Source organism: Bos indicus x Bos taurus, chromosome 13 (assembly GCF_003369695.1).
Source record: "Bos indicus x Bos taurus breed Angus x Brahman F1 hybrid chromosome 13, Bos_hybrid_MaternalHap_v2.0, whole genome shotgun sequence".
NCBI lineage: Eukaryota > Metazoa > Chordata > Mammalia > Artiodactyla > Bovidae > Bos > Bos indicus x Bos taurus.
The window spans coordinates 29,700,290-29,724,001 of NC_040088.1; the positions used below are offsets into that span (position 1 = coordinate 29,700,290).

Here is a 23,712-nt window from a genome sequence, read left to right on the forward strand (position 1 = left end):
CTTGCCTATGGCTCAGGTGTGACAAGATTGCAGGGTGTGGGACCTGCTGGGAAAAAGCTCAGTGGCCGTGCTCAGCTTCTCCCCCAGGGCCAGCGTTTCACAGCTGCTCCATTATGGTCATTTCCTCTAGTTTGGGCAGATAAGGCCCTAGTTACTGCTCTGAGCAGAGAAGCTAAGACCAAGAGTGGGCCAGAGAAGGAGGGACTGTGGGCCTGGCACCAGGGGCACCGTCTGACTGAGGAGGTGGAGAAGGGGTGGGGGCACAAGAGGGCAGAACACATACAACAGAGGCCTGGCCTGAGAAGGAAGTGGGGAGCTGAGGAGCTCGTGGCTGGAGAAGTCCTATGTGGGAGGCAATCACAGCTGCCTGGGCTCTGAGTTCAGCACCAGGCATGTGGACAGCTCATAGGTGGGTCTGGAAGTGGCTGACAGAATTGTTGTGTGCTTGTCAAAGTGCTGGGCATTGGGCTTTTTTTCTTTCTTAACTTAAGGAGAAAAGGGTAGGTATTTGTCAACCCCTTCTTGACCTTGAAGAATGAAGTATTTGGGCCCCAGATTATGGGTGTTCAGTGGATGGCTAGAGATATGCAACCCAGGAGCATAGTGAATGCATGGGTGCTCAGCAGGGCCTCCTTACTGCCTCCCCTAGTGGATGCTCCTGACAGGGGAAGGGGTAGCACGCGGTGTGCCCTCTGACCAGCCTCATTGGATGTGGCTAGATTGCTACCCCTCAGAAGTTGGCAATTCCATTTATGTTGAAGTTTTAAACAGATGGGCCCAGACAAGGCTGCTTTATCAGGATGTCTATTACATAGCTATAATTTTAATGTAGGGGTTACAGTGAGCCGTGATCTCATACTTAGAGATCTCATGCTTAGAGATGTCAGGAGAGTCCCTCCCAAGATGGGTATTAAATAATCCTCCGTGGGGTGTCCTTTCTACAATCCAAGGAGAGGGCTGGTCTATGCAGCTGCTTATGGATTGAACAATGGGTGGAGTGTCAGAGAATTTCAGATACACACTGGGATATTCCCAAGGGCGGGACACCGATAGGAACCAGAAGTGCTGTGGCAGTTGTCAGGAGGTGCAGGGGTGTGCCTGGGTGGTTTAGCCTCAGCTGACAGAGAATGGAGAGCAGGATGTGTGCTGAAGGGGAGGTCCCTGAGACAGTAGGACTTCTCGAAGCAGAAGGCAGCTCTTGGGGCTGCCTGGGCTGGGGGCTGGGGAGGATCCTGCTGGAAGGCTTGGGAGAGGGAGCAAGGGACATACTTGACAGCTGCTCTTATGTCCTTAGGGGAGCGTCTCCCCAGATGTGGGAATGTGGATATGCCCAGTATTCTGCCCCCAGGCTGTGCAGTGGTGATGTGCCTGCTGGAGGCGCTCTTGGCTGTGCACACGGGACCAGATCATGTCCTCCTCTGCCCCCTCCTCCCCCTGCACCCCTTGGTTTCATTCAGTTAGATATCTCTACCCTCCTCGTTGCAAAGTCATCCCTTCCTTCTAGGCAGGTTGCTTGGTCTCGGGAGTCAGCAGAATTCCTTGTTTGGGTCTTCCCAGAGGAAAAAGGACTTTGTCACTCAAATAATCTTGTACGTTTAAAAAGTTGTCCCAAGTTCATTCTAATTCCCCAGCTTTGCAGGCTTTTGGATGTGTTCTAAGTAAAATGGAACGTGGCCTGTTTCCTCCAGCCCAGAGCCAGCGTGGGTCCTCTGTGGCCTCAGGGGCCTGGACTCTCCTGCGACTCGGGGCTCTGGTTTCTGCTCTGATGGTCTTGGCCACCTCCCCCAGTTCCAGGATCTCAGTAGACGTTTCCGATTGTCCCCATTTGTCTGTCTGTCTGCCTGTTTGTCTGACCTTACATAATACACCCTGAGCAGTGAATGAGGTCTCTGCAGGGAGACACTGACCTCAAAAACATGAACCAGTGAGCTTATTTCAGATGGAGATGAGCAGGCACAGAAGGAGAGTGAGAGAGGGGGTGTGAAGAGGGAGGACACAGGCCTGACCCCCCAGAGGTGCTGGCCACACAGTGGTGCACTTTCTCTGTGGGTCAGAGGCACTTGCTTCCTGAGGCCTCCTTCCCTGAAACGTCCTCAGATCATCGCTGATCCATGGGGCCTCCCCACCCCTGCCCGGGCTCATGGCTGAGCAGCTCCTTTCTCTTGACATCCCCCCTTCCCTGGAGTGAGACACCCACTGCCTCAGGTCCCATAGCTGGTGCTGTTCAGGCCAGGGCCCCCTGCAGGGACCGGAGAGGCAGGTGATGTCCAGGGCCACACAGGGCCAGGCTCCAGCATGGAGTCTGTTGTCCAGCCCTTAGCTGTGTGCAGATGGGCAGGGACATGGTTTAGGGTGGAGAGATGGGAAGCTCTTCAGTTGTGAAGGCCTGGGAAGAACCAGGAAGAAAAGAGATTGAAAAAGAGAGAGTCAGAGAGAGACAGAGAGACAGACAGACAGAGGGATGGGGGATGCACCCCTCTAGAAACCACCGCCAGGTCCCTGAACTAGGCAGGGGGTGGGCAGACCCTCTGGGGAAAAGGTGAAGTTCGGTGCAAAGCCCTCTGGGCCTGACTGGATGTTCCTGGGGGAGAGCCCACTCTGTCCTGTGTGTTCCTGGAGTCCTCACGATCACAGCCCAAGAAGCTGCTGGTTCAAGGTCACTCAACACGACCTTGGTCCCAGAGTGTGTAAACGTCCAGCTCGGGGAACTCAGGTTTGGCAAGGGTGCCACGGGACAGGTCTTAAAGGGGCTGGTCATGTGAGAGCTGTTTACATTTAAGAAGAGCTTACGTGATTTATTAAAAAATACAAAGCAAGGGACTTCCCTGGTGGTCCAGTGGTTAAGACTTCAGGCTTCCACTGCAGGGGGTGCAGGTTTGATCCCCACTTGGGGAACTAAGATCCCAGGTGCCACGTGGCACAGCCAGAAAAAATTAAAAATAAGAAAACAAACAAACAGAACTAAGCATCGCCACTCTCTTGAGTGAGACCATCTCGTGACACAATAAGGCAGGTTCGGAGGAAGGACAAAGAAACCGTTCTTGCTGGTCAAGAGATGTGGCTAGTGCTAGTGTTTGCAGATTGTTCTTCTGTAGTTTTCCTACTGAAGCCAGAATGACTGAAGTATTAACCAGAGCAAAGAGTGGGTTTGGGGAGCACAGGGCAGCTGTGGACAGGCAGCTGGTGGCAGACAGCGCAGACCTGTCCTTGAGAAGGCCTCTGGCCCCTTGTGGGGGACGTTAAGGCTGCTTGGCCGGGACAGGGGCCTTTCACCCTCCAGGCAGTAGGCCACTTAGCTACATGAGGGCTTTTCACAAACAGGCAGGGTTGGTTTGTTCTTGGAACAGGGGAAGAATTTTCAAAAATAAATCAGTCAAAAATTGGGAAGTGTTTCATTGTCCTAGCCTATCTTCCCGTGGTGGCAGAGGTGGTGCAGCCAGCAGGCCGAGCAGTGCTGCCCACCGACACGTGGGCACACGGGTGCTGCGGGCCAGAGGACATGGACAGCCGCCCTTGGAGGAGGAAAGCAGGGTAAGTCCAGTGGAGCTAGTCAGAGTTCAGAAATCGAGGTTTACCTGCTTGCACGTCGATGTGGCTTCTGGTTCTTACAGCTGATGCTCATGTTGAAAGGCTAACCCTAGTTCTTCCTCCCTTAGTTCAGTTTTTTTTTTTTTTCCCTTTTACATCAAAACTCTGTGCACTGAGGAGAACTTCTTACTTATTGACCATTTGATGCAGATAAATTGCAAATGGAAAGGTGCTCGGCAGAATGAATGGCACAGCTGTCAGCTCGTCGACGTGAGCTCCCAGTGTGAGAGCAGCCCGCACGCATCCTGCAGCCCTCTCCATTTTGTGCTCTTTGAATAATTTATCTGCAGGAAATCCAAATTGCCAAGGCCCGCTTTAACCCAGCAGAATGCTTGCCAATTTTCTTGGGAAAACTGACAAAAAAAGAGGTGTAGATTGCATTTCGGCTGAGAGTGGCTGGGCAATCAGAGCTCGGCCCCTTTGTGCCGCTGCATCGGAAGCCACTGCGCCGGGCTCGCGCAGACGACATTTGAAGGCTCATAAATGTAATGAAGTCCCTTTGACACCTGCTCCTCTCTTCACTTTAAATGTGAGCCATTGGTCCATGGGGAACCTCCGCTTTAAAAATAGAAATTATAGTAATTGTCTTCCGTGCTGTCGGGAGGCTGTAAATGCATGGCTCTCAGCTCTACTGCCTGCAATCGACGGCTGCAAGAATTACCCCAAGTTGAGATTTTTTGTCCTTAACAAATCACATGTATGCTCGTGCTGCGTGGGGGCAGGGGGGCTCACTTTGCAAGTTCCAACTTATGAACTGGGGGTCCATGGGAAAGGTCCCTCTCTTCCTTCCTGGGTGGGACCTTAGATGCTGGACCTGTGCTGGTTTCTGGGGACAAAGCCCCTCTCTGCTGCTCCTTTCTGGGCATCTGGCTTTGCTCTGATGGCCATGCAGTGGCAGGAGGGTGGGGGTGGCTTCCTCCCCTTCCTGGCCACAGGGCACACCTGCTGGGTAAAAGTCCCTCCTACCTCCTGCCCAGACCCAGGCTGAGGATTCTCTGTGATGACCTTTGCTCCTGGGGGCATCCCTCCCCTCCCAGGGTTCTGCCTCCATTCCCTGAAGGACAGTGTGGGCAGCATTCCCATGGAACTGGGTCTGGGGCAGAGAATGGGGGGCGGGAGCTCTGATTGGCTCGGGTAGGTGGTTGGGTGACACCAGGGTCTGGATTATGTCGGGCACCAGCCCCCCTCGGGGGCTCCACTCACTCTTTCCTGGGGGAATTGGCATCTCTGGGAGGGTGACCTGCAGGTTGGGTCTAGATGACCCCTCAGCCTGCACTCCTACCCCAGCCTGGCTCTCACCCCTGACTCCTTCCCACCCCCAGAGCCAGTGCCGTGGCACATGGCTGATCAAACTCAGATGAGCTGTGAGTCCAGGAGATGTGCAGGATCTCTAAAAGTTAGCACTAAACAAAAATCCTAGTCATAATTTTTTCTATTGATACTGTTGATAATGTTTTGGATAGATCGGGCCAAGTAAGGTTTAAAATCAATCGCACCCATTTCTTTTTATGCTTTTTAGGTGGCTTTTAGAAAAGTTTAAATGATATGGGTGACTGACACTCTATTCCACTGGGCAGTGTTGCCTGAAAACCCCTGGCTGTGGGGAGCACCCCATCTCATGTAGGAGTGGCCAGGTCCCCAAACTCAGGCTGTGTCCCCGGGATCTCCCTGGATGGCACCCAGTAGAGAGTGGGAGCCGTCCACTCGAAGCTTCGTGGAGTTCCGCTCAGGTCCCAGGCGCCTGTTTCTAACAAGACAGGCCTTGTGTGCCAGGATCAACTGTGGGTGGAAGCTGGGTTCTCAGCACGGTGGGGTGGCTCTCGGCAGTGGGGTCAGAGTCTGTGGCGGGCACTGTCACCAGGAGACCGTGCGTTATGACATCGTGACGGTAACAAAGGTTTAGTGGGCGAGGCTTCCTCCTCAGGCGTGAACCTGGGGGGGGCGGTGGGGGCACGCTTGGGCCCGGGGTCTCCTCCCAGAAGCACCGTGCCTCACCTGCTGCTCCTGGTTCTCAGCTCGTTCCTGCCCTGTGAGCCGTTCCTTGTCTCCTGGGTCAGATTCACAGGCACCAGCGACGCTGGAGCCAGACGATGGCGTAGGCCACGCTGCAGACACAGCAGTGGTTCTGCTGGGTCCTGTTAACAGCACGGTTGTTTTTACTTGCAGATGAGTTTAGAAAATGATGAAAAGAGAGCTCGTACAAGATCCAAGGCCCTCCGAGGTGAGTGCTGCCCTCCCCTCCCAGCTGACTCTGGCCAAGAGTCCCGGGTCCTGAAGCTATAAATGCCACTCCCAGCAGCTGTCCTCAGGAGAATAGAGTCCTGGAGCAGTGCCTCGGCCCTGGGATGCACCTCCCCTGCTCTGGGCACCTGGGGCTTCAGGTACCTGGTGGCTTCAGGGCTCCTCAGCCTTGGGCTGCCTAAGAGGGCTACCAGGGAGGCTTTAGGGCCAGAGGTACCTGTGGGGATGGAAATGAGGAGCAGACCTAGCTCTCCAGAGGGGGAAACAAAGCTGCATTAGACCTGCTCTGTTTGGAAAGGAAAGGCCGCCAGCCTTGCATCACCAGTCTCTCTGCTCCCAGGATATTAGTCTTCGTGCTGGAGGGGGTGGGGATGTCATTGGTTGAACTGGCAGTGGGGTGGGGAGAGGGGCGGAGGCCCTTCTTGCTCTGCAGGGATCAAGCCCTGACCCCTTGGCAAGCCTCACCTCCCCAACACCACGGGGTACATGCTGCTCCTGTATATGGGTGGCCTTCAAGGAGGGGCTGGGCGCCCTGAGCTTCCTGTGTCTGCCAGTCAGACTCCGGAAGTTTTTGCCCAGTGGCCCATCCCTGAGGGACCAGTTTCTTGGGCCACCTTCTGTTCTTTGTCTGGCTTTATCTGCTGGGGGGTTTCTAACCAGACACTGACTTCTACATGCAATTAGGAAAGAGACCCTGTCCTGCCTGGATGGCCCACAGAGCCTGTCTTGTGTGGGGCCTCTGTCTGAGTCTGTAAATCCAGGAGCCCCCAGGGAGGATCTGGCAGGGGCACCGGCTTGGGGGACCGTGGATTCACTAGACCCCAGAGGATATTCCAGGGGGCCGGGGAACATGGGATTCAGGTCTAAGGGGAATTGCCTCCACGCTTCAGCCCACTTGTGCTGTAGGACAATGTGCCTTTTTCAATTCTACTTGCACACAAGTTCCCTGTTTCTCCTTCTCTCACTCAGCTCCCCTGGAGCCCACAGGAGCCGACCTCAGGTAAGATGTGGTGCTCGCTGGTGACCCCCTTTTTCCTAAAATGGCCTGCCAGGCACTTCGAATTGCCCAGTTGCCCCTGAGCCCCCTGCTTTCTGTGACAAGGTAGCTCCCCTTCTGGCCTGTGTCCAGCCGTCCTCGCCCTGCCTTGTCCTCTGGCCCCGTGTCCTGGTGCCACCATGCAGCCAGCCTTGCATGGGGGCACAGAGGTGCTGACAGCGGGTCCCCAGGACCTCCTGGCACCGTGGTCCTCAGCCAGCAACAAGGTGCTGTCTTAGTGGTTCCTTGACCAGAGACAAGGGTCCGGGTGTCCCACACCCAAGTCTTCCACTGGACTGAGAGCAGCAGTGGCCTGTGTGTCGGCTGAGCTCTGTGACTTTCCAGATCCCGGGCCGGTCTCTCGGGGCACATCCTGAGCAGGAGGGAGACGGACACACAGGGCTTTGCTGGTTGAAGCAGGAGGGGCCGGCCCTCTTCCTTGGAGGTAGACTTCCCTGTCTGCAGACATCTGTCCTGGGCTTGGCTGAAGGCTTTGTGTGTGGGGCGTGGGGAGGGGCTTAGGGAGGCCAGAGAGACCACACCCCGCCCGCAGCACCACCCACTTGGCCTTTGGACCAGAGGCTCTGTGGATCTAGGCTCTCCTCAGGTCTGCCTGCCAGCCCTGGGCTATTTTGCCCAAGCAGAGATCCAGTGAACAGTGTCCAGTGAGTGGCCAATAATAGCAGCCTCCCATACCCCGTCTTTTCTGAAGAGGGGTCGTGGTGACGCATCTGGGTCAGAGCACTAGAGAAGGAAGGGAGGGCCCCAGTGTACCTGGTCCAATTTTATAAACATCCTGGGAGCGGGGGCCAGACTTCAACTTGTGACTGAGGTAACCTGCCCAAGGCCACTTGGAGGGATGGAGGGACTCTGAGTGTTCCCTCCTGCCCCTGGGGCTGCTCTGCCCATGCAGTGGGGTCAGGCGTGACACCCACACCCTGATGGCAGGTCTGTGGGCTTCCAGACTGGTGGCTGGAGACAGACAGAGCTTTCTAGACACTGAGGGAGGGGCTGCTCTTCTGTGGGGCCACTGCCCCTGCCTGGAGTGACTCCACAGAGCTGCGCGGGCCTAGGGCATTGGCCACATCCATATTCTCAGAGGTGAAGTCTCTCACTGGACAGTGAGCACAGCTGGGGCTGGCCCACCTTATTCTTAACCAGACAGTAGTCAAGTGGTTGGCCTTTGCCAGTCAGGAATATGAGGACCCCAAACATGCCAGCGTGTCTCTAGCCTCTGAGGCTGTAACGTGGAGGCGGGAGGGCAGAGGGCCTGGGAGGGGTGCTCAGAGCCCCACAGGTGGCAGGTGCTGCAGTGGCTGCACCGTGCCGTCTGAGCTCAGGGACTCTCATGGAAGCACCGGCTGGGGGTGGTGTGGCCCCACGTGTGAAGTGGAGAAACTGAGGCTCAGAGTATAACAGCTCATGCAGTCAGAAGAGTTGAATCACACACCCTCCTACACAAAGACTGGTTGTGGTTGCACGGCTGGAGGGTGGGATGGGTGGGGACAGAAGCCAAGCCAGGCCCCTGGGAGCTGCCTGGAGGGTTGGGGCCTGTGCTGCTCGGAGCAGCACAGGCTGGAGAGCAGGTCTCCCGGAGGACGCGCTGCTCCCCTGGGGCCATGTGATGTTCACCTGAGGACCTCCTGGGGACAGCAAGGGGGAGGAGGCTGTACACGGGACTTGAGCTTCAGTAACAGTGTTACATTTGGCAACAGATACAGTAAGGGAGGAAGTTGGAAAGGCAAACCAAAGGGCTAGGTTTCTCTTGACACTTTGAAGCCAAAGTGACCCCAAAATAGATTTGTTTTGAAATCTGTACACAACCAGCATAAGGGATTGTGTGACCATCCAGGTTTTGTCCACTTTTGTTGATCTCGTGGTCTCACCCTGTTTACTTGGTAAGGGTGAGACCCGTATGCAATCTGATGGGGAAACTGGGGAGAAATGTTCTAGCGACAAATGTTCTCAGCAATCCTTCCTGTTTCGAAGAATCGATGCTCAGAGGAAAGTGGCTCCTCTGTGCTAAGGAGCCATATGTGGTCCACCTGGAACTTGCCTCTCAGGCCTGAGCAATGCACTGAGATTGCGTGTTCAGCCCGTGGGCAGGGACAGGCGCTGCAAGCCGGACTCCTCCTCTGGGCACACCAGGTTCTGTGGTGGGACAAGCAGTTGAGCCCCCATTCTGGCGGAGCCTTTGTGGTGGGGCCTTCGTGGTGGATGCTGGCACAGGGAGAATGACCCGTGGAGCAGACTTGCCCCTGGGACGGCAAAGGAATGCTTTCGGAATCACCTGGTGGGAGGATGGGTCATGGAGAAGCTGTCCCCATGGGACTCACTTTGTGGACAAGGGACTTGAACCTGTGGACCCAGAACCTGTGGGGCTCCCTCCCCCACCACAGTGGCCCCCTCCTCTGCTCAAGCAGAGACCCTGGGAGCAGCTTGCTCTCGCATCGTGGTTGCTAGGACACAAGCCAGGACTGAGCAGGACTCTCAGCTGCCCCCTCCCACCCGTAGCCCGTCAGTTCTTGCTCTGATTTGAGGCGAGTCCCTGAGAGAAGATGAGAGGTCTGTTGGCCTTTCCCTTTGTGCCAGTGGAGAACGAGTAGACCCTGTCCCTTGTCTCCATGGACTCATCTGCTGTCCCACAGCTGCAGGAGGCAGGATAGGAGGGAAGGAAGTGGGCGGGCCCCTCTCGGAGCACCCTTGGGGCGTCTTCCTCTTCCATGAGAGATGCCTATCTGTCTTGCCTGCACCCTGGTTCCCAGCCTGCCTGTCCTCACCAGAGGGCCTTCTCCTTGAGCCACCAGCCAGCTCCCACTAAGGGGACAGAGAGGAGTAGGGAGCCCTCTACCTGCCTCCAGGGGCCGGAGGGAATCCAGTCCCTTACAGGGCTTCTGATGGGATGGGCTCCTCTGCCTTGGCCTGAGACTTACTGTTTATGTTCAGAGCCCCCTGGGCCGTTGCCCGACCCCACTCAGTGCTAACTGAGGGCAGGCCCTCCGGGAGCGCCTCTGCCACACTTGGAGCCAGGTTGGGAAGTCAGGGGAGGGCTCAGCAGGATCCCCCATGCTGGGGGGCTAAGCTCCAGAGGCCTGGACCAGAGCTGGTGCTTCACCCCACCCTCTGGCCCCAAGCACATGGAGGGACCCTACAAGCACAGGGTGCTCACAGGTGGCCTGCTGACACTGCACCCTGGGGCCCTGACTGGCCTCACGTCACTTTCCACGGGTGCTCTCTTGGCTGCCACGTAGGGAGCGGTTTCTTCCGCTTCCTCTCCCAGAGTGCCCCTTGGCAGCTCAGCACATGTGGGCGCACGCCTGGCCTGCTGCCCTGGGAGGAGCTGGCCCTCAGGGCTGGAAGCCAGGCGCCTCTGAACTGGGGGGCGGAGGTGTGGCTTTGAGCAGGTGATGTGTTTGGGGGTAGTGCCAGTACCACAGCAGCTGGCACCTAATTGCCTGATTAACTCTGATTAATCGACTAATTGGGACCTCAGCTTCAAATCCCCAATAACAAGGAGCTTTTGTGGAGTCTTAACGCTAGTACTTGAGAAAGTGGCAGCAAGTGTGGGGCATGGATTTCAGAATGAGAGGCCGTGGGCGGCAGAAGTCCTCTGGGTCTGGAAAGGAAATCACAGTAAAGTCTGCATGCTCCCCTCCCCCCTCCCCTTTCCTCTTCCTCTCCACCCTGTCTCCTTTCATCTCTCCTTTTAAATGCCAGGAGATCAGCCTCAGTGGCGCCATCATGGGGGGCTGCAGGGTGCGTCCCCTGCAGAGACCCTGGCTCTCCCAAAGGCTGCCGATGAGCTGGGGGACAGGGCTCTGCTTGAACAGACAGTTCTGTTTCTCGCTGGTCCATCAATCAGGGTGGCCTGCCAGCTGGTGGGGCCCCATAGTCCTTTGTAGTCAAGTGGGTGATCAGTCAGTGTGTCTGGACAGAGGCCACAGTGGTGTACTCTTCTGGGCCCCAGGAGCCTACAGGTGTCATTGGCCACAGAACTTTCCTTCCTTGGCTCCAGGAGAGCCTGATCGGAGGTGGGGGCTCAGACCTGGTGATGACAAGTTTGTCCATCCTTGGATGGGGGGCACCTTGGAGTGACCCTTCCCAGGAGGAGCTCGGGCTCCCCCTCCTCCCACCACGGCCTCTCCATCTCACCAGCATCCATCTGCTGCTCCACAACAAGGGTGATGTCAGCTCCTTGCTATCCTGGTTCCTTGCACATACCCCCAAGCCCACAGGACACTGGCCTTGAGTGCCTCGCAGTCCTGGGGAGCTGACTCGCAGGGAGATGGGTGCGGTGGGCCGAGCCCTGATGAGCGGTTCCCAGAGTCTGGTTGGTGGATAGACGGAAGTTGTGGAAGGAGCAGGACTCCTGGGCTCTTGCTTCTGTCCCCGGGGTGTGAGCTGCTAGAGGCCAGGCATCATCCTCCCAGCCCCCCGCCCCTGAGGTCTCATGGCAGCTCCTGGGTCATCCGCCCTCATGGTTTCACCTCCCTTGCAGCAGGCTTCAGGCTCTGGAGTGGGGTCTTTGCCACCACACCGCGCCTACCTCCATCGGGATCCTGTGACTTAGGTCAAGGCTGCATGTTGTGGAGTTGTTCTGTCTGTGGGTGCCGCCTCAGTGAGCCAGCCCAGGGCAGCCTTGGCCAGGCCTCACAGCCTCGTGAAGGCCACTGAGAATCCCATGTTTATGCTTTGCCCGTGGGCCAGACTCGGGTGCTGGTTCCAGGAGCACCTCGAGGGCCCTGTTCCCCAGCCCCCTAAAAACCTGGTGGCAGCTTGCCTGCAGTGGGGAGACTCATCGTGGACAAAGGAATCCTGCCTTGATCTCATACACACAGAGCTTTAATTAAACACACTCATGAAACTGTAATGAGCCATTCATTTATTTAAATGGGGTGAGTTATTTCATTAATTTTTTGCGAACTGCAAGCAGCCGTCCTAAGATGAACTGTTTTGGAGACAATCTTCTACTCCCCGGGGGGATGGTCTGGGGTGGGCCCTGAGATTCTGACCCTGTCCCCATGCCACACGGGGCCGCCCCCAGGTGACTGCTCCTGCTTGTCTCCTCCCAGCTGTCCCACCCCTGGATGCACAGGCTCGGGGCATATCCGTGGCAAGTACTCCAGGCACCGAAGGTGAGGAGCTGGCGGGCCCTCAACGGGTTCCTGGGAAAGAGGTTTGGCTGTGGAGGGTGGAGCTCCTCTCCTGCTCTGCGACCCTCTAGAACTGTAGGGGTCTAGAACTGTCCCCCTCTGCTCTGGACTGATGAGCTCCGGTGGCCTCTTGTGCAACCCTGAGCCTTTCTGGGTGTCTCCCCAGTGGGGCTGCTCTGAGGCCAGAGGAGGCCTTGTGGGCAAACCCAGAACAGAGCCAGCACATGGTGGGGTGACCGTTTTCACTGCTGTCCTCCTGGGGGTCCCAGGGTCCCACTGGACCTCAGGGGCCTCTGATTGTGGTACCCAGTTCAGGGGGTGGATGAGGGTGGGAAGGGTCTGGAGGTGGGAAAGGAAGGTCTGAGTGCTCCTGGGGGCGGTGGGCACGGGGCAGAGTAGCCTGGGCCGGCCCCCATCCCCAGCCATCCCAGAGCGGGTGACTCTGGCGTGGACAGGGCCCCCCGAGGTTAGGGGTCCCCAGGCAAGCAGGAAGTGAAATTTAAAACACAATCTGGTGCTTTTTAATGTGGACACTTACTGTAAAATTTCGAACACATCGATATGCCAGTCTCGCTTTTGGATTTTGGTGGAGGGAGGTGATGAGAGGCAAAGAGAACTTTTCAGGATAGGGGAAGTGCCGCAGAGGGTGAAAGGTCGGGGGACCGGGAGATGCTGAAGGGGGGGCCTGGCCTCCTCCCTTCCAGTTTGCAGAGCTGCCCTCTGGCCAAGAAAAGGAAGCTAGAGGGCCCCGAGGCCGAGCACCTGGGGTCCAAGCGGAAGGCACCCCCGCTAAAGCTGGCTCTGGACGAGGGCTACGGCGTGGACAGCGACGGCAGCGAGGACACTGAGGTGAAGGACGCCTCTGTTTCCGATGAATCGGAAGGAACTGTGGAGGAGGACGAGGCCGAGGCGTCGGGACAGGAGGAGATTCATCGCCCTGAGCCAGCTGAAGGTGCTTTGTTGCTCTGTCTCCCCTGAATAAAGGCGCTTAGTGTGGCCCCGGAGAATCGCAGCCTGTGGGCGGGCAGGGCTCCCGCGAGCCAGGAAGCCCTGCTGAGAACAAGTGCCTCTTGTCCAACATTTGGGACTTCCTGGGGAGGGGCCGGCTCTGGGGGCTCAGGGTCTGTGTGTGAACACTGTGCATTTGGATGTGTGTCTGTCTGCGTGTGTGACAGAAGGACGGACAGATGGATGTGGCTGTGGGTCTGTATGGGGTGGTCTTGGACAGACCCGCCCCACTTGGCCTCAAAAGAGCCACCTGGTTGGGGGGCAGGGGTCTGCTTGGCATTAAGGGAGGTGGTGGGGGTGTCCAGGGAAGCTGGGCTGGGCAGTGAGAACTGAGGGGTCTCCTTGCTGTCACCTTCTTCCCTGTATGGCCCCCAGTTCTTGGGAATCACTAGTGTGAAGGTGGGGCATGTCTGTGTTCTGAGACCCTGGCAGACTTGTGGGGTCCTGAGGGTGTGGCAGAGGCCGGAGGCCCAAACCCTCCCCTCCAATACATCCATGTTTCTGGTGTTCTCCCCTTTTGGGATCTGAGCTGGATTCTTACTTCACTTTAGAGCCACAGTAGGGAGAGTTCTTGCAACCCACCTCCCTGCTGGGGACCTGGCTGTGCCCGAGAGGGTGCCGGGTCAGGGACTTGGCCTCCTAGCTTCCTTACACAGGAGGGAGCTCTGTGCTCTGGCTCAGCCCTCCTGAAGGGGGAGCAGGCGGGCTGGCTCTCACATTCTGGGGTCCTTATCCATCACCCAGGGGGCCCGGGTGTGGTGAGCACCCACTGCATCTCAGCCATGGCGATGAAATGACTTAACCTTTAAAAACAGCTTTTACTGCTTCTCAATTATGAAACAGTGTTAAAAGATCTTATGCATTCTGTAGGCTCCATTTTATGAAACACAGATTTGCCTGATTTTAAAAAGTGCACATAACAGGGAGGACTGTTAATCAAAACTATCATTGTAAATCTTAGTTTCAAAAGTACAGCAGTGGTTTCTCCAAGCAGACAAAAACGGCTACATCGATCCTGTTTCTGGGATCTGGTGTCCTCTGGCTGTGGCGGAGTGGGGTGAAGGAACTGGAGCCAGTGGCCTGGAGACACACTCCAGGTGACTCTTAGCCACCCCCCCACCCCCGTTCCCATGTGCCTACCATATGGTTTCTGATTTTGTGTAGGAAGGAGCCCAGTAAAGGCACATTTTGCATCCAATCCCATCAGCAGCCCCTCGGGCTCCTCCAAGGGCAGCTACAGCAGCTATCAGGAAATCATTGCAACTTCTCTCCTAAATTTGGGCCAAATCGCTGAAGAGACCCTGGTTGGTGGAGACTCAGGCCAGGTGGGCACGCCAGGCCTAGTTCAGGAGGCTGAGGAGGAAGCCACCAGTGACGAGGGGGAGAAGGAGGACTTCATCCAGCCGGAGGACGTGGAGGAGGTGATTGAAGTCACCAGTGAGCGCTCCCAGGAGCCGGGTCCCCAGTCTCTGGAGAGTGTGGCCAATGAGGCATCCAGTAAGCAGAAAGTGATCCTGGGCAACGAGGAGGAAGAGGAGGAGGAGGAGGAGGAGGAGGAAGATGATGATGAGGAGGAAGATGACGAGGAGGACGAGGAAGACGAGGAGGAGGCCCCTCCTGATGTAATCTGCCAGGAGGATGCCCCCCACGTCCCTGTCCCAAAGAGCCCTCAACCCCGGGGCCCGGTGCCTCCCAGCCCCAAGCCTGGGTACTCCGTCCTAGTGGAGGTGCGGTCCGACGACGGCAAAGACGAGGACTCGCGCTCCCAGAAGTCTGCGGTCACAGACGAGTCGGAGATGTACGACATGATGACCCGTGGCAACCTGGGCCTCCTGGAGCAGGCCATTGCCCTGAAGGCCGAGCAGGTGCGGGCTGTCTGTGAGCCGGGATGCCCACCTGCCGAGCAAGGCCCACTGGGCCCGGGCGAGCCGGGGAAGGCAGCGAGGCCCCTGGACGCTGCCCGGAAGAGCTACTGCAGCAAAGGTAGGCTGGGCTCCCAGGGATGCCCGGGACCTGTGGACATGCCCTGAGGATTTCACTGGCTGGGGGGTCATGGGAGGTGGGGGGTGTTGGTCAGACAGACACGGACTGTGGTCGGTGAGGCAGAGGCAGGGCTGGGAGCACCATAAGGGCATTGGCACTGGTCCTCAGGGATCCTGATGCTGAGACACAGGTGCCCACGAGCCCTAGAGGGGCTAGAGGCCAGTGCTAGAGCCCTAGAGGCCAGTGGCAGCGAACTCAGGAGGGCGGTGCCTGGGAGAGGCTTATGAGCCCCTTAGGGTGCCTCTGCCTGCCTGGGGGTCAAAGGACAACCTCCTCCCATTTGAATCAGGCAGAGCCCCCAGGGGCCCTGCCCTCCCTGGGGGTGGGCATTCTGAGCATGGTCTGTGATTTCTGTGTTCTACCAAAGGGGATAATAGCTGCATTGGAAGTTTCCCTGGGTCACTGGCTATGCCCTGGGGACCATGTGCGTCCTGAGAGGTCTTCCCTTCTGCCCCAGACTTACAGTGACCTCTCTGGCCTGTAAAGGCTTAGTGAGGTCAGTAGCTGACATTTGGGGTTAAGTTTCTTCCTAAGCCTTTATTAGCTGCTTTGATTCCCTGGTAGCTCAGACCTTAAAGAGTCTGCCTGCAATGTGGGAGACCTGGGTTTGATTACTGGGTTGGGAAGATCCTCTGGAGAAGGAAATGGCAACCCACTCCAGTATTCTTGCCTGGAAAATTCCATGGACAGAGGAGCCTCGCGGGCTACAGTCCATGAGGTCTCAAAAAAGTTGGACACTACTGAGCAACTTCATTTTGGGTGAGTTACTTAGCTTATGTCTCCCCCTTTTGTGTCAACATGAAGGAAGAGTCCTGGCAGGGGTGTTGCTGCACAGCTTCACTTCTCTGTGGAGGCCTGGGGCTGTGCAGGACATTAGCAGGACAGGGCAGAGGGCACCAGCCGCCATCCAGGTGGTCTTTCTCAAAGGGCTGCAGTCCCACTGTTTGTGGGTTTTCGCCCTCTATGGCCTTTTCCACTTAGACACCCTGGACAGCCCCTCTAGTATCCCCTTGCTGTCCAGCCCTGGTGCCTTTAGGGCTCTTGGGCGGTCTGGTCATCCTCCTCTCTGGATAGCCAGAGTGAAGGCTTGTGAGCTGCACTACCCCCTCCCTGCTCACCACTACCCCCCAGCTTCCTGGCTGCCCTCTGACCCAGAGGCCCTGTGTGTTTAGATCCCTCAAGAACTGAAAAACGTGAGATCAAGTGTCCGACACCAGGCTGTGATGGCACCGGCCATGTCACTGGGCTGTACCCACACCACCGCAGCCTGTCTGGCTGTCCCCACAAGGACAGGATCCCCCCGGAGAGTGAGTAGCTCTGCATGGCTCAGGCTGCCTCTGGTGTTTGGATGGTGCCCACTTTGGGGAATGGCCACACAGAGCCCTGTCCCTCTGAACCGGCATGTCCTGAAGCCCATACTTGAGCCCTACAAGCATGGGGACGTGGAGGGTCCAGTGATTCACCTGGAGATGGCAGCCTGGGTCAGGGTCCCAGGAAGCTGGCCATGGACACGGGCACGCAGGAGGGGAGGCTGGGCTCTGGAGCTGGGGAGGGACCACTTTCTATGTGCTGGGGGCTCAGAAGGAAAAAGGCTGTCCTTACTTCTGTGTGAGGGGCAGTAAGTTGAGAGGAGGGACATTGTAAGGCTGAACTGGTTTCTGCCCTAGAGAGCCAGGGCCACCGTGGGAGGGGTTCTCTGACTGAGCTGAGGCTGGGGCTCCTGGATGCTCCATGGAGAGAGGTGCTCATTGGCTCCCCCCGGTTGTCTTGCAGTCCTGGCCATGCACGAGAACGTGCTCAAGTGCCCCACTCCTGGCTGCACAGGCCAGGGCCACGTGAACAGCAACCGTAACACGCACAGAAGGTATGGGGCTGGACTGGACGTGGTGAGGGCGGTGGCGGGGGCATGCTGTGGGTGCCCCAACCTGGCACATGTCTCAGGCTTGCCCTGTCCCTCTGTGTGCTGCTCTTTGGGGTGAGTGCAAGGTCAGGACAGACCTTTGGTGGGCGCAGAGCAGCACCTGGAGGGGTGGTCACTGGTGCCACTCTGAGGGGATCCTGAGAGACCAGAGTGTGCCTGGAGGAATGGGTGCCTGCAGCCTGGGGTAGAGCCGAGTGGGGACCCTGCCCTGTGGAGATTCGGGAAGCCTCTGGACACTAGCTCTTGCTTAGGGCACAGCCTCAGCATCCGGGCCTAAGCCTGGTTGCTCAGTGGGGTGCTGAGACCCTGGTGCTTCCGTTGTCTGCCGTCTTCTGGCCACTGCTTCCCCGAGCCCTGGGCAGCTGTGGCTGTGGCAGTAGGTGCCTTTGCTCCAGTGAGTGACGCTCAGCTGAAAGGACGGCCAGAGTCTTTGAGGTCCAATCACTGAGAAGAGGCTGAACTCCCCAGCACTGCTGTGATGATGTCACCTCCTCTGGTCGATCAGCTTCTTAGTTCGAACAGTCGAAGCCGTATCCATGGTATCTTGGATTAGGTGCTTTCCTGGGAAGGACCTGTGCCCTTCTGCTGTGACCCTGGTGTCCGTGTCCTCCAGGGTCAGCACCCAGTTCATGGCCTGTGGGTGACAGAATTTTAGCAGCTCTGGTTGATGGTGAGGCAAGAGGAGCAAGGTGAGAGGCAGGCCCATCCCCCAGATCCATCCAGAGGAGAGACCTTTGTCTAGAGCCTTGAAGAACTTTAGGATGCATTGTCTCTGTGTGTCTTGGCTTAGAATTTCCAAAAACAGAAACTGAGTGAGCAGCAGGTGCTTTGAGGGCTGAGGACAGAGCTGGGGGAAAGCCCCCTCTATAGGAACGACAGCCTTCCCTGGGCACCTGCTGGTGTCTGGCTCCTGGCTTAGATGGGCGGGGCCTGGGGAAGGGCTCAGCTGTCCTCCTATCCTGTCTCTAGTTTGTCTGGGTGTCCCATTGCTGCTGCCGAAAAATTAGCCAAATCTCATGAGAAGCAACAGCCACAGCCGGGAGAGCCTTCCAAGAATAGCTCCAATTCGGATCGGATCCTCAGGTGAGTGACATGAGCCATAGACCCGGAGGGGTGTTATTGGACCCAGGTTTGTCTACCCGACACATAGTGAGGCCGAACAAACCAAAACTGGGTTGGAGTTTGGAGCAGAGGAAAGTTTATTACAAAAGCCATGGAAGGAGAATGGGTGGCTGGTGCTCAGAACATTCAACTTCCCACTGGCTTTCTGGTGAGGTCTTTACAGACAGTGTGAGGGAAGAGGGTTCGAGATGCATAATAGTTTGTGGACCTTCTTCTGATTGGCTGACGGTGAGGTGGTAGGTGATGTTTCAAGAATCTCAACCTTACGATTCCAACAGTCTGGGGTCCACAGGGTTGTGGTCGGCATGTCGTCACCACTGGGCAAGTGTCTTAGTTTCTGCAGAGTGACTCAGATATGTGTCGGATTGTTCCCTCTGTCTCTTCCAGAGGAACTAGAAGCCCTGTTGTGACTCTGTTGTCCTCTTAACTGACTGACTTGCTGTTTGGAACCTGGAAGGTTGAGGGGGCTTACAGCCTTTTTCCTACACATGAGAAATGAGGACCAGAGGGGCTTTTGTCCCAGGAAGGCCCTGTAAGGCGCAGCCATTAAGTTTAGGCCTCATCTTCCCTTGAGGGTAGCTGAGAGCTCGCCAGCAACTTCTCAGCTGCATTGGCCAGTCCAGAGTGGAGGAGGAGAGCCTGCTCGTGCTCTGGTGGCCTCGCTTTCCCAAGGCCCTTCAGAGCTGGCTTTATCGTGGTTCCAGGGTCTTCTTGGCAACAGGCTCCTCTTTTCCGGTCATGCTCAAATTCTTACAGTGCCTGGCACCTCGGGGCCTCTCCATTGGTCCTTCTTAATTCCACCCTTTCCAGAGTGAAGTCACTGCTTGACTCTAGACGCCTCCTCTGCTTTCCTTCTCTCTGAGCCCCTCACTGGAATGGTACAGACCCCATGGCCTTTCTTTTCTGCTGGTCTCGCTCCTGCCCCGGCCCCTGGGCTGTGGAGGCTGGTGTCTCCACACCATCTCTTGTACATTTAAAAATCTGAGCTCTTCCAGAGCTCCAGTAACAGTGACTGAATGCTTGCAGCAGTGCTTTCATGCCTGTCCTTAACTGGGCAGCAGCCCTTCCAGGGGCATCTTAAGCAACTTTAAGCAGAGGACAGGGAAGGGCTAGGCCACTCCCTTCAAAAAGTGGAGCCCCTGTGCCCTGAGGCTGATTCTCAGAAACACCCCCATATCCCCTCCAGGTGCTCCAGCTCCCTCCTGTCTGGGGAATTGTATTAACAAGTTATTCCACCACCAGAATTCCACTTTGACTGCCCACGACCCTAAAGATGCTCCTCTGGGGCTCCCAGCCAAGGGCTCAGAAACCAGCTCTCCTTTTCCCCTCCTCTGGCTGATGCTGTCTGCAAGGGGATATGTGCTGTTACTTCAAGTCTCCTAGTGCTTCTTCCCCATGGCAGTTCTTCCTGCACATCCCGCAGGCAACCTGTAGTGGCGGGCAGGGGAGGGCCTGCCTGGGTCTCAGTCCACACTGGCCTCTGAGGGATGGCTGGGCTAGGCTATGGCAGAGGGTGCTGGGTTGAATAGCACAGGGTCCTTGTGTCCTGTCTTCATCCTTCTCATCTCCATCCTGCACCCCAGGCCCATGTGCTTCGTGAAGCAGCTTGAGGTCCCTCCATATGGAAGCTACCGGCCCAGCGTGGCCCCCACCACACCCAGGGCCAACCTGGCCAAGGAGCTGGAGAAGTTCTCCAAGGTCACCTTTGACTACGCAAGTTTTGATGCTCAGGTTTTTGGTAAGCGCATGCTTGCCCCAAAGATTCAGACCAGCGAAACCTCACCGAAAGCCTTTAAATGTAAGTTGGGGAAACTGCTCTGGGAGGTGTAGGGTCTGAGGGGCAGAGGAGGAGGAACCCTTCCCCAGGAGCATGTAGGGACTCTCCATCTGGGGCCCCAGCTGTCCCAGTCTACCGTGGTGACTTTCTCAGAGTCTGGGTCTCACCCACGTTGTGGCCTTCACATTCAGCATCAAACTGGATGTGTCTCCTCACTACACGTTGAAACAAAAACAAGTGTGTTATGGTGTGCATGTCCAAAGAGTTAAGCCCAACATCGCTGACATGGTTTACCCTGTGGGTGTGCCCTCCCCCGGCTGTCCTTTCCCAGGCAGTTTATTCCAGCTCAAGGGTGGAGGTCTAGGGAGAGCCACTGTGCTGAGCCTGGATACCCAAAAGATGCTCAGACAGGGACCATCTTGCTGGATACAGTGTGCCATTTGTAATATTAGCAACAAAATTTCTGGGTGCTTGCACTAACAAAATTCATTCCTACAAACCTTTGAGAACAAGCTCTCCTGTCTTTCTAAAAAACTATTCCTATACTTGGGTTTCACTGGGCCTTTGTTGCTATGCAGGCTTTCTCTAGTTGTGGCGAGCGGGGGCTACTCTGTTGCAGTGCACGGGCTTCTCACTTGGTGGCTTTTGTTGCGGAGCACAGGCTCTAGGTGTGCGGGTTTCCGTAGTTGCAGCTTAGAGCATGTGCTCAGTAGCTGTGGCACACCAGCTTAGCTGCTCCTCAGCATGGGGAATCTTTGATCCCCCAGGCTAGGGATCAAACCCATATCTCCTGCATTGGCACTAGACTCTCAACCACTGGACCACCAAGGAAGTCCCCTGTCTTCTTTTGGTCGCTTATTACACTAATTTGTGAGTTGCAAGCCAATTAGCTTGCGTAATACCTACAAAATGGAAAACTGCCCCGATGTACATAAGGTTGGAACCGGCAGCTCATGATGGATGTTCAGATGCCAAAATCAGCAATGATGAGTTTCCTATGAGTTCATACTAGAAACACTGATCAATACAATGGCCAGCTGGAGTGCAGGTATCTCTCCAACTTGTTAGGAGAGGGCTTCATGCAAGGCACCCACTTATACTGGGGCACTGGAAATTTGCTGGTGATATCGTGATTACTCAGAAATCATACCTGAGAGTGATCTTATGGTTACGGCACAGTTACTAGAAAAGATGACATTTTATGCCTTCATGTTTCATGTTCTGTTGTTCAGTAGCTAAGGCCTGTCCAACTCTTTGCAATCCCATGGACTGCAGCATGCCAGGCTCCTCTGTCCTCCACTAATTCCCAAGTTTGTTCAGATTCATGTCCGTTGAGTTGGTGATCCTATCTAAATCTTATCCTCTGCTGCCCCCTTCTCCTTTTGCCTTCAGTCTTTCCCAGCATGAGGGTCTTTTCCAGTGAGTCAACTCTTGGCATCATTATATTTGAGCAACAATGTTATTTACTAAAGCTGTGGCTGTTGAGGAGGTGACACCAAAATCATCCTTTTGAGATATTGTGACAAAATTTGCCTACTTGAATGACACTGTAGACACTCTTCCTATTTACAGACTTTAGTCTCTCAATAAGCATTCACCAATAGATAACTTGTTTTGTTTGCAATATCAAGGATGCTAGCCTGTCTTTGCCCTTTCTGCCCAAGTTATGGTCAAGACAGAAGTGGCCTTCTCAGTACCTGACAAGGATGGGGGCAGATTGGGGTATGCAAGCTCATGGCAGTGGGTGGGTGACCCAGCCCTGGGCCCACCTCCACATAGCTGTGCTCAAAGCCCCCAGCCACCTAAAGCTCCCCTGTGTGTCTTTGTGGCCGCCTCCTGTTCACGTTGTATATCAGCCTGCTGTTGTTCCCTTTTTGCAGCCAAATCTTTCCCAAAGGCCTCTCCCCCCAGGCCCAGCCCCTGCACCTCATCCTCTTCTGCAGGCTTCGACTACGCCCACGATGCAGAGGCCGCGCACATGGCTGCCACTGCCATCCTGAACCTCTCCACGCGCTGCTGGGAGATGCCTGAGAACCTCAGCACGAAGCCACAGGACCTGCCCAGCAAGGTGGGCAAGGCCCCTGCTGGGAGCTCCTTCTGAGGCAGAGAAGGCGGGTGGGGTTTGCAGTCAGGACTATATGCAGCCTGCACAAAGCAGGCTCAGCAAACCCAGCATCTATAAGGGGAGTACCACTCTTTCCTTTTCTCCCTCCTGACCACTGACCCTGCTGGCCAAAGACATTGGATGGGTCCACCTCCCTGAGCACCACGCGCTGTGCCTAAGGGCGCCAAGTGGCTGTACACACCTGTTCCCGCATCTACCGGGATGCGGGCTTCCACTAGTTTTCACGTGTTCCTGTGCCCAGACAGGTGGCCATGTGCAGGGGCTGGTTTTATGGGCTGGAGGCCTTGAGGCAGTGGGTAGAGTGAGTCCACTCAGTCAGCTTCAGGATACTTTCTTCTCAGAGGCTCTTCTCTTCTTTTTGGCCCTGTTCCCTTTGGAGGGAAAATAAGGCACATGTGGGAAGGGATGGTGTCTAATCTAGATGTCACCTTTGCAATGCAGGCCGCGGACATTGAGGTGGATGAGAACGGAACCCTGGACTTGAGCATGCACAAGCACCGCAGGCGGGAGAACACTTTCCCCAGCGGGAGCAGCAGCAGCAGCAGCCCTGGCGTGAAGTCACCTGACGCCTGCCAGCGCCAGAGCAGTACCAGCGCCCCCAGCAGCTCCCTGACCTCACCCCCGTCTAGCCACGCCTCCCGCCAGGATGAGTGGGACCGGCCTCTGGACTACACCAAGCCCAGCCGACCACGAGAGGAGGAGCCTGAGGAGGTGGGTGCTGTCCAGGTGGGAGGTCCAGAGCTGTTGGATGGTTGGAGGAGAAGGGGTTGAGCAGGTGCTGGCGGTCAGCTTGCCTTACCCAAGGGTTGGCATAAACACGCTGGAATCTCCAGGCAGAGGCTCTGTGGGTCCTACCCCTTTCCACACAGGGTTCTGCCTGCTCCGGGCAGCTAAGTCCACCTTCCTGGAGGTGTTTTCACCATTGGCTCAGTTTGTGGCCTTGTCCCCTCCAAGAGGGAGGTGGTCTTCTCACCTCTGGAGAATTAGGGGTCAGCAGCAGTGTGGCTCTCCAAGAGTGTGGAGAGGACAGGGGCGGTTCGGGGGATGATTTCAGGAATGGCCTCAAATTCCTTGGTTTCGTGGGCCTCCCACCAGCCTGCTGTCCAGATGAGGGACACCCTGAACTCTCGTGGCAGCCTCTCCTCACCATCCCCAGGACACTGCAGGCCCCTGGTTCCCTGGACAGAGGCAGGAGAAAACGTCTGGCCTCTGGCAGCCAGTGGTCTGAGACCCAGAGCAGTACTGACTGCTAAGGAGCGGCAAGCCGGGCCTCGGTGTTGACCCATCCACAGCCTGGGGGCTGGTGGAACAGTCCCTTCCTGGTGACTCCACCCACTCGGGGTGGGGCTGACTGGGGGCTTCCAGGAAGCAGGACTCTGCTCTGAGGGTGCAACTCCAGGCGGGCTCTGCATAGTGTGGACAGGCCTGAGGGGTCCCTCCCAGCCCTCCCCTGTCTGCCAGCCCCACTTCCAGGAGGGCAAGGGGGCCAGGTCCCTGCATGTGTGCTAAGTCGTGTCTGATTCTTTGTGAGCCCGTTGACTGTAGCCCTCCAGGCTCCTCTGTCCATGGGATTCTCCAGGCAAGAATACTCGAGTGGGTTGCCAGTGCTATTCTCTGGGGGATCTTCCTGACCCAGGGATTGAACCCGAGTCTTTTGCGTCTCCTGCATTGGCAGGGAGTTCTTTACCACTAGGGACA

At 56.4% G+C, this 23,712-nt stretch overlaps 1 protein-coding gene across 7 annotated transcripts in view; it reads left to right on the forward strand.

Moving 5' to 3' along the window:
* The window catches only part of MYT1 (myelin transcription factor 1), a 61,370-nt gene that overhangs the window by 19,943 nt on the left and 17,715 nt on the right, over positions 1–23,712 (forward strand). For 4 of the 7 annotated variants that reach the window (XM_027559250.1, XM_027559251.1, XM_027559246.1 and 1 more), the window contains exons 3-13: positions 5,755–5,809; positions 6,799–6,829; positions 11,938–12,000; positions 12,723–12,970; positions 14,191–15,009; positions 16,242–16,376; positions 16,843–16,933; positions 17,960–18,073; positions 19,696–19,910; positions 21,770–21,957; positions 22,456–22,725. In XM_027559250.1, the coding sequence (XP_027415051.1) occupies positions 5,755–5,809; positions 6,799–6,829; positions 11,938–12,000; positions 12,723–12,970; positions 14,191–15,009; positions 16,242–16,376; positions 16,843–16,933; positions 17,960–18,073; positions 19,696–19,910; positions 21,770–21,957; positions 22,456–22,725 (2,229 nt within the window). The remainder of the gene's footprint in view (positions 1–5,754; positions 5,810–6,798; positions 6,830–11,937; positions 12,001–12,722; positions 12,971–14,190; positions 15,010–16,241; positions 16,377–16,842; positions 16,934–17,959; positions 18,074–19,695; positions 19,911–21,769; positions 21,958–22,455; positions 22,726–23,712) is intronic. The other 3 variants (XM_027559252.1, XM_027559247.1, XM_027559249.1) reach the window with 1 other exon arrangement.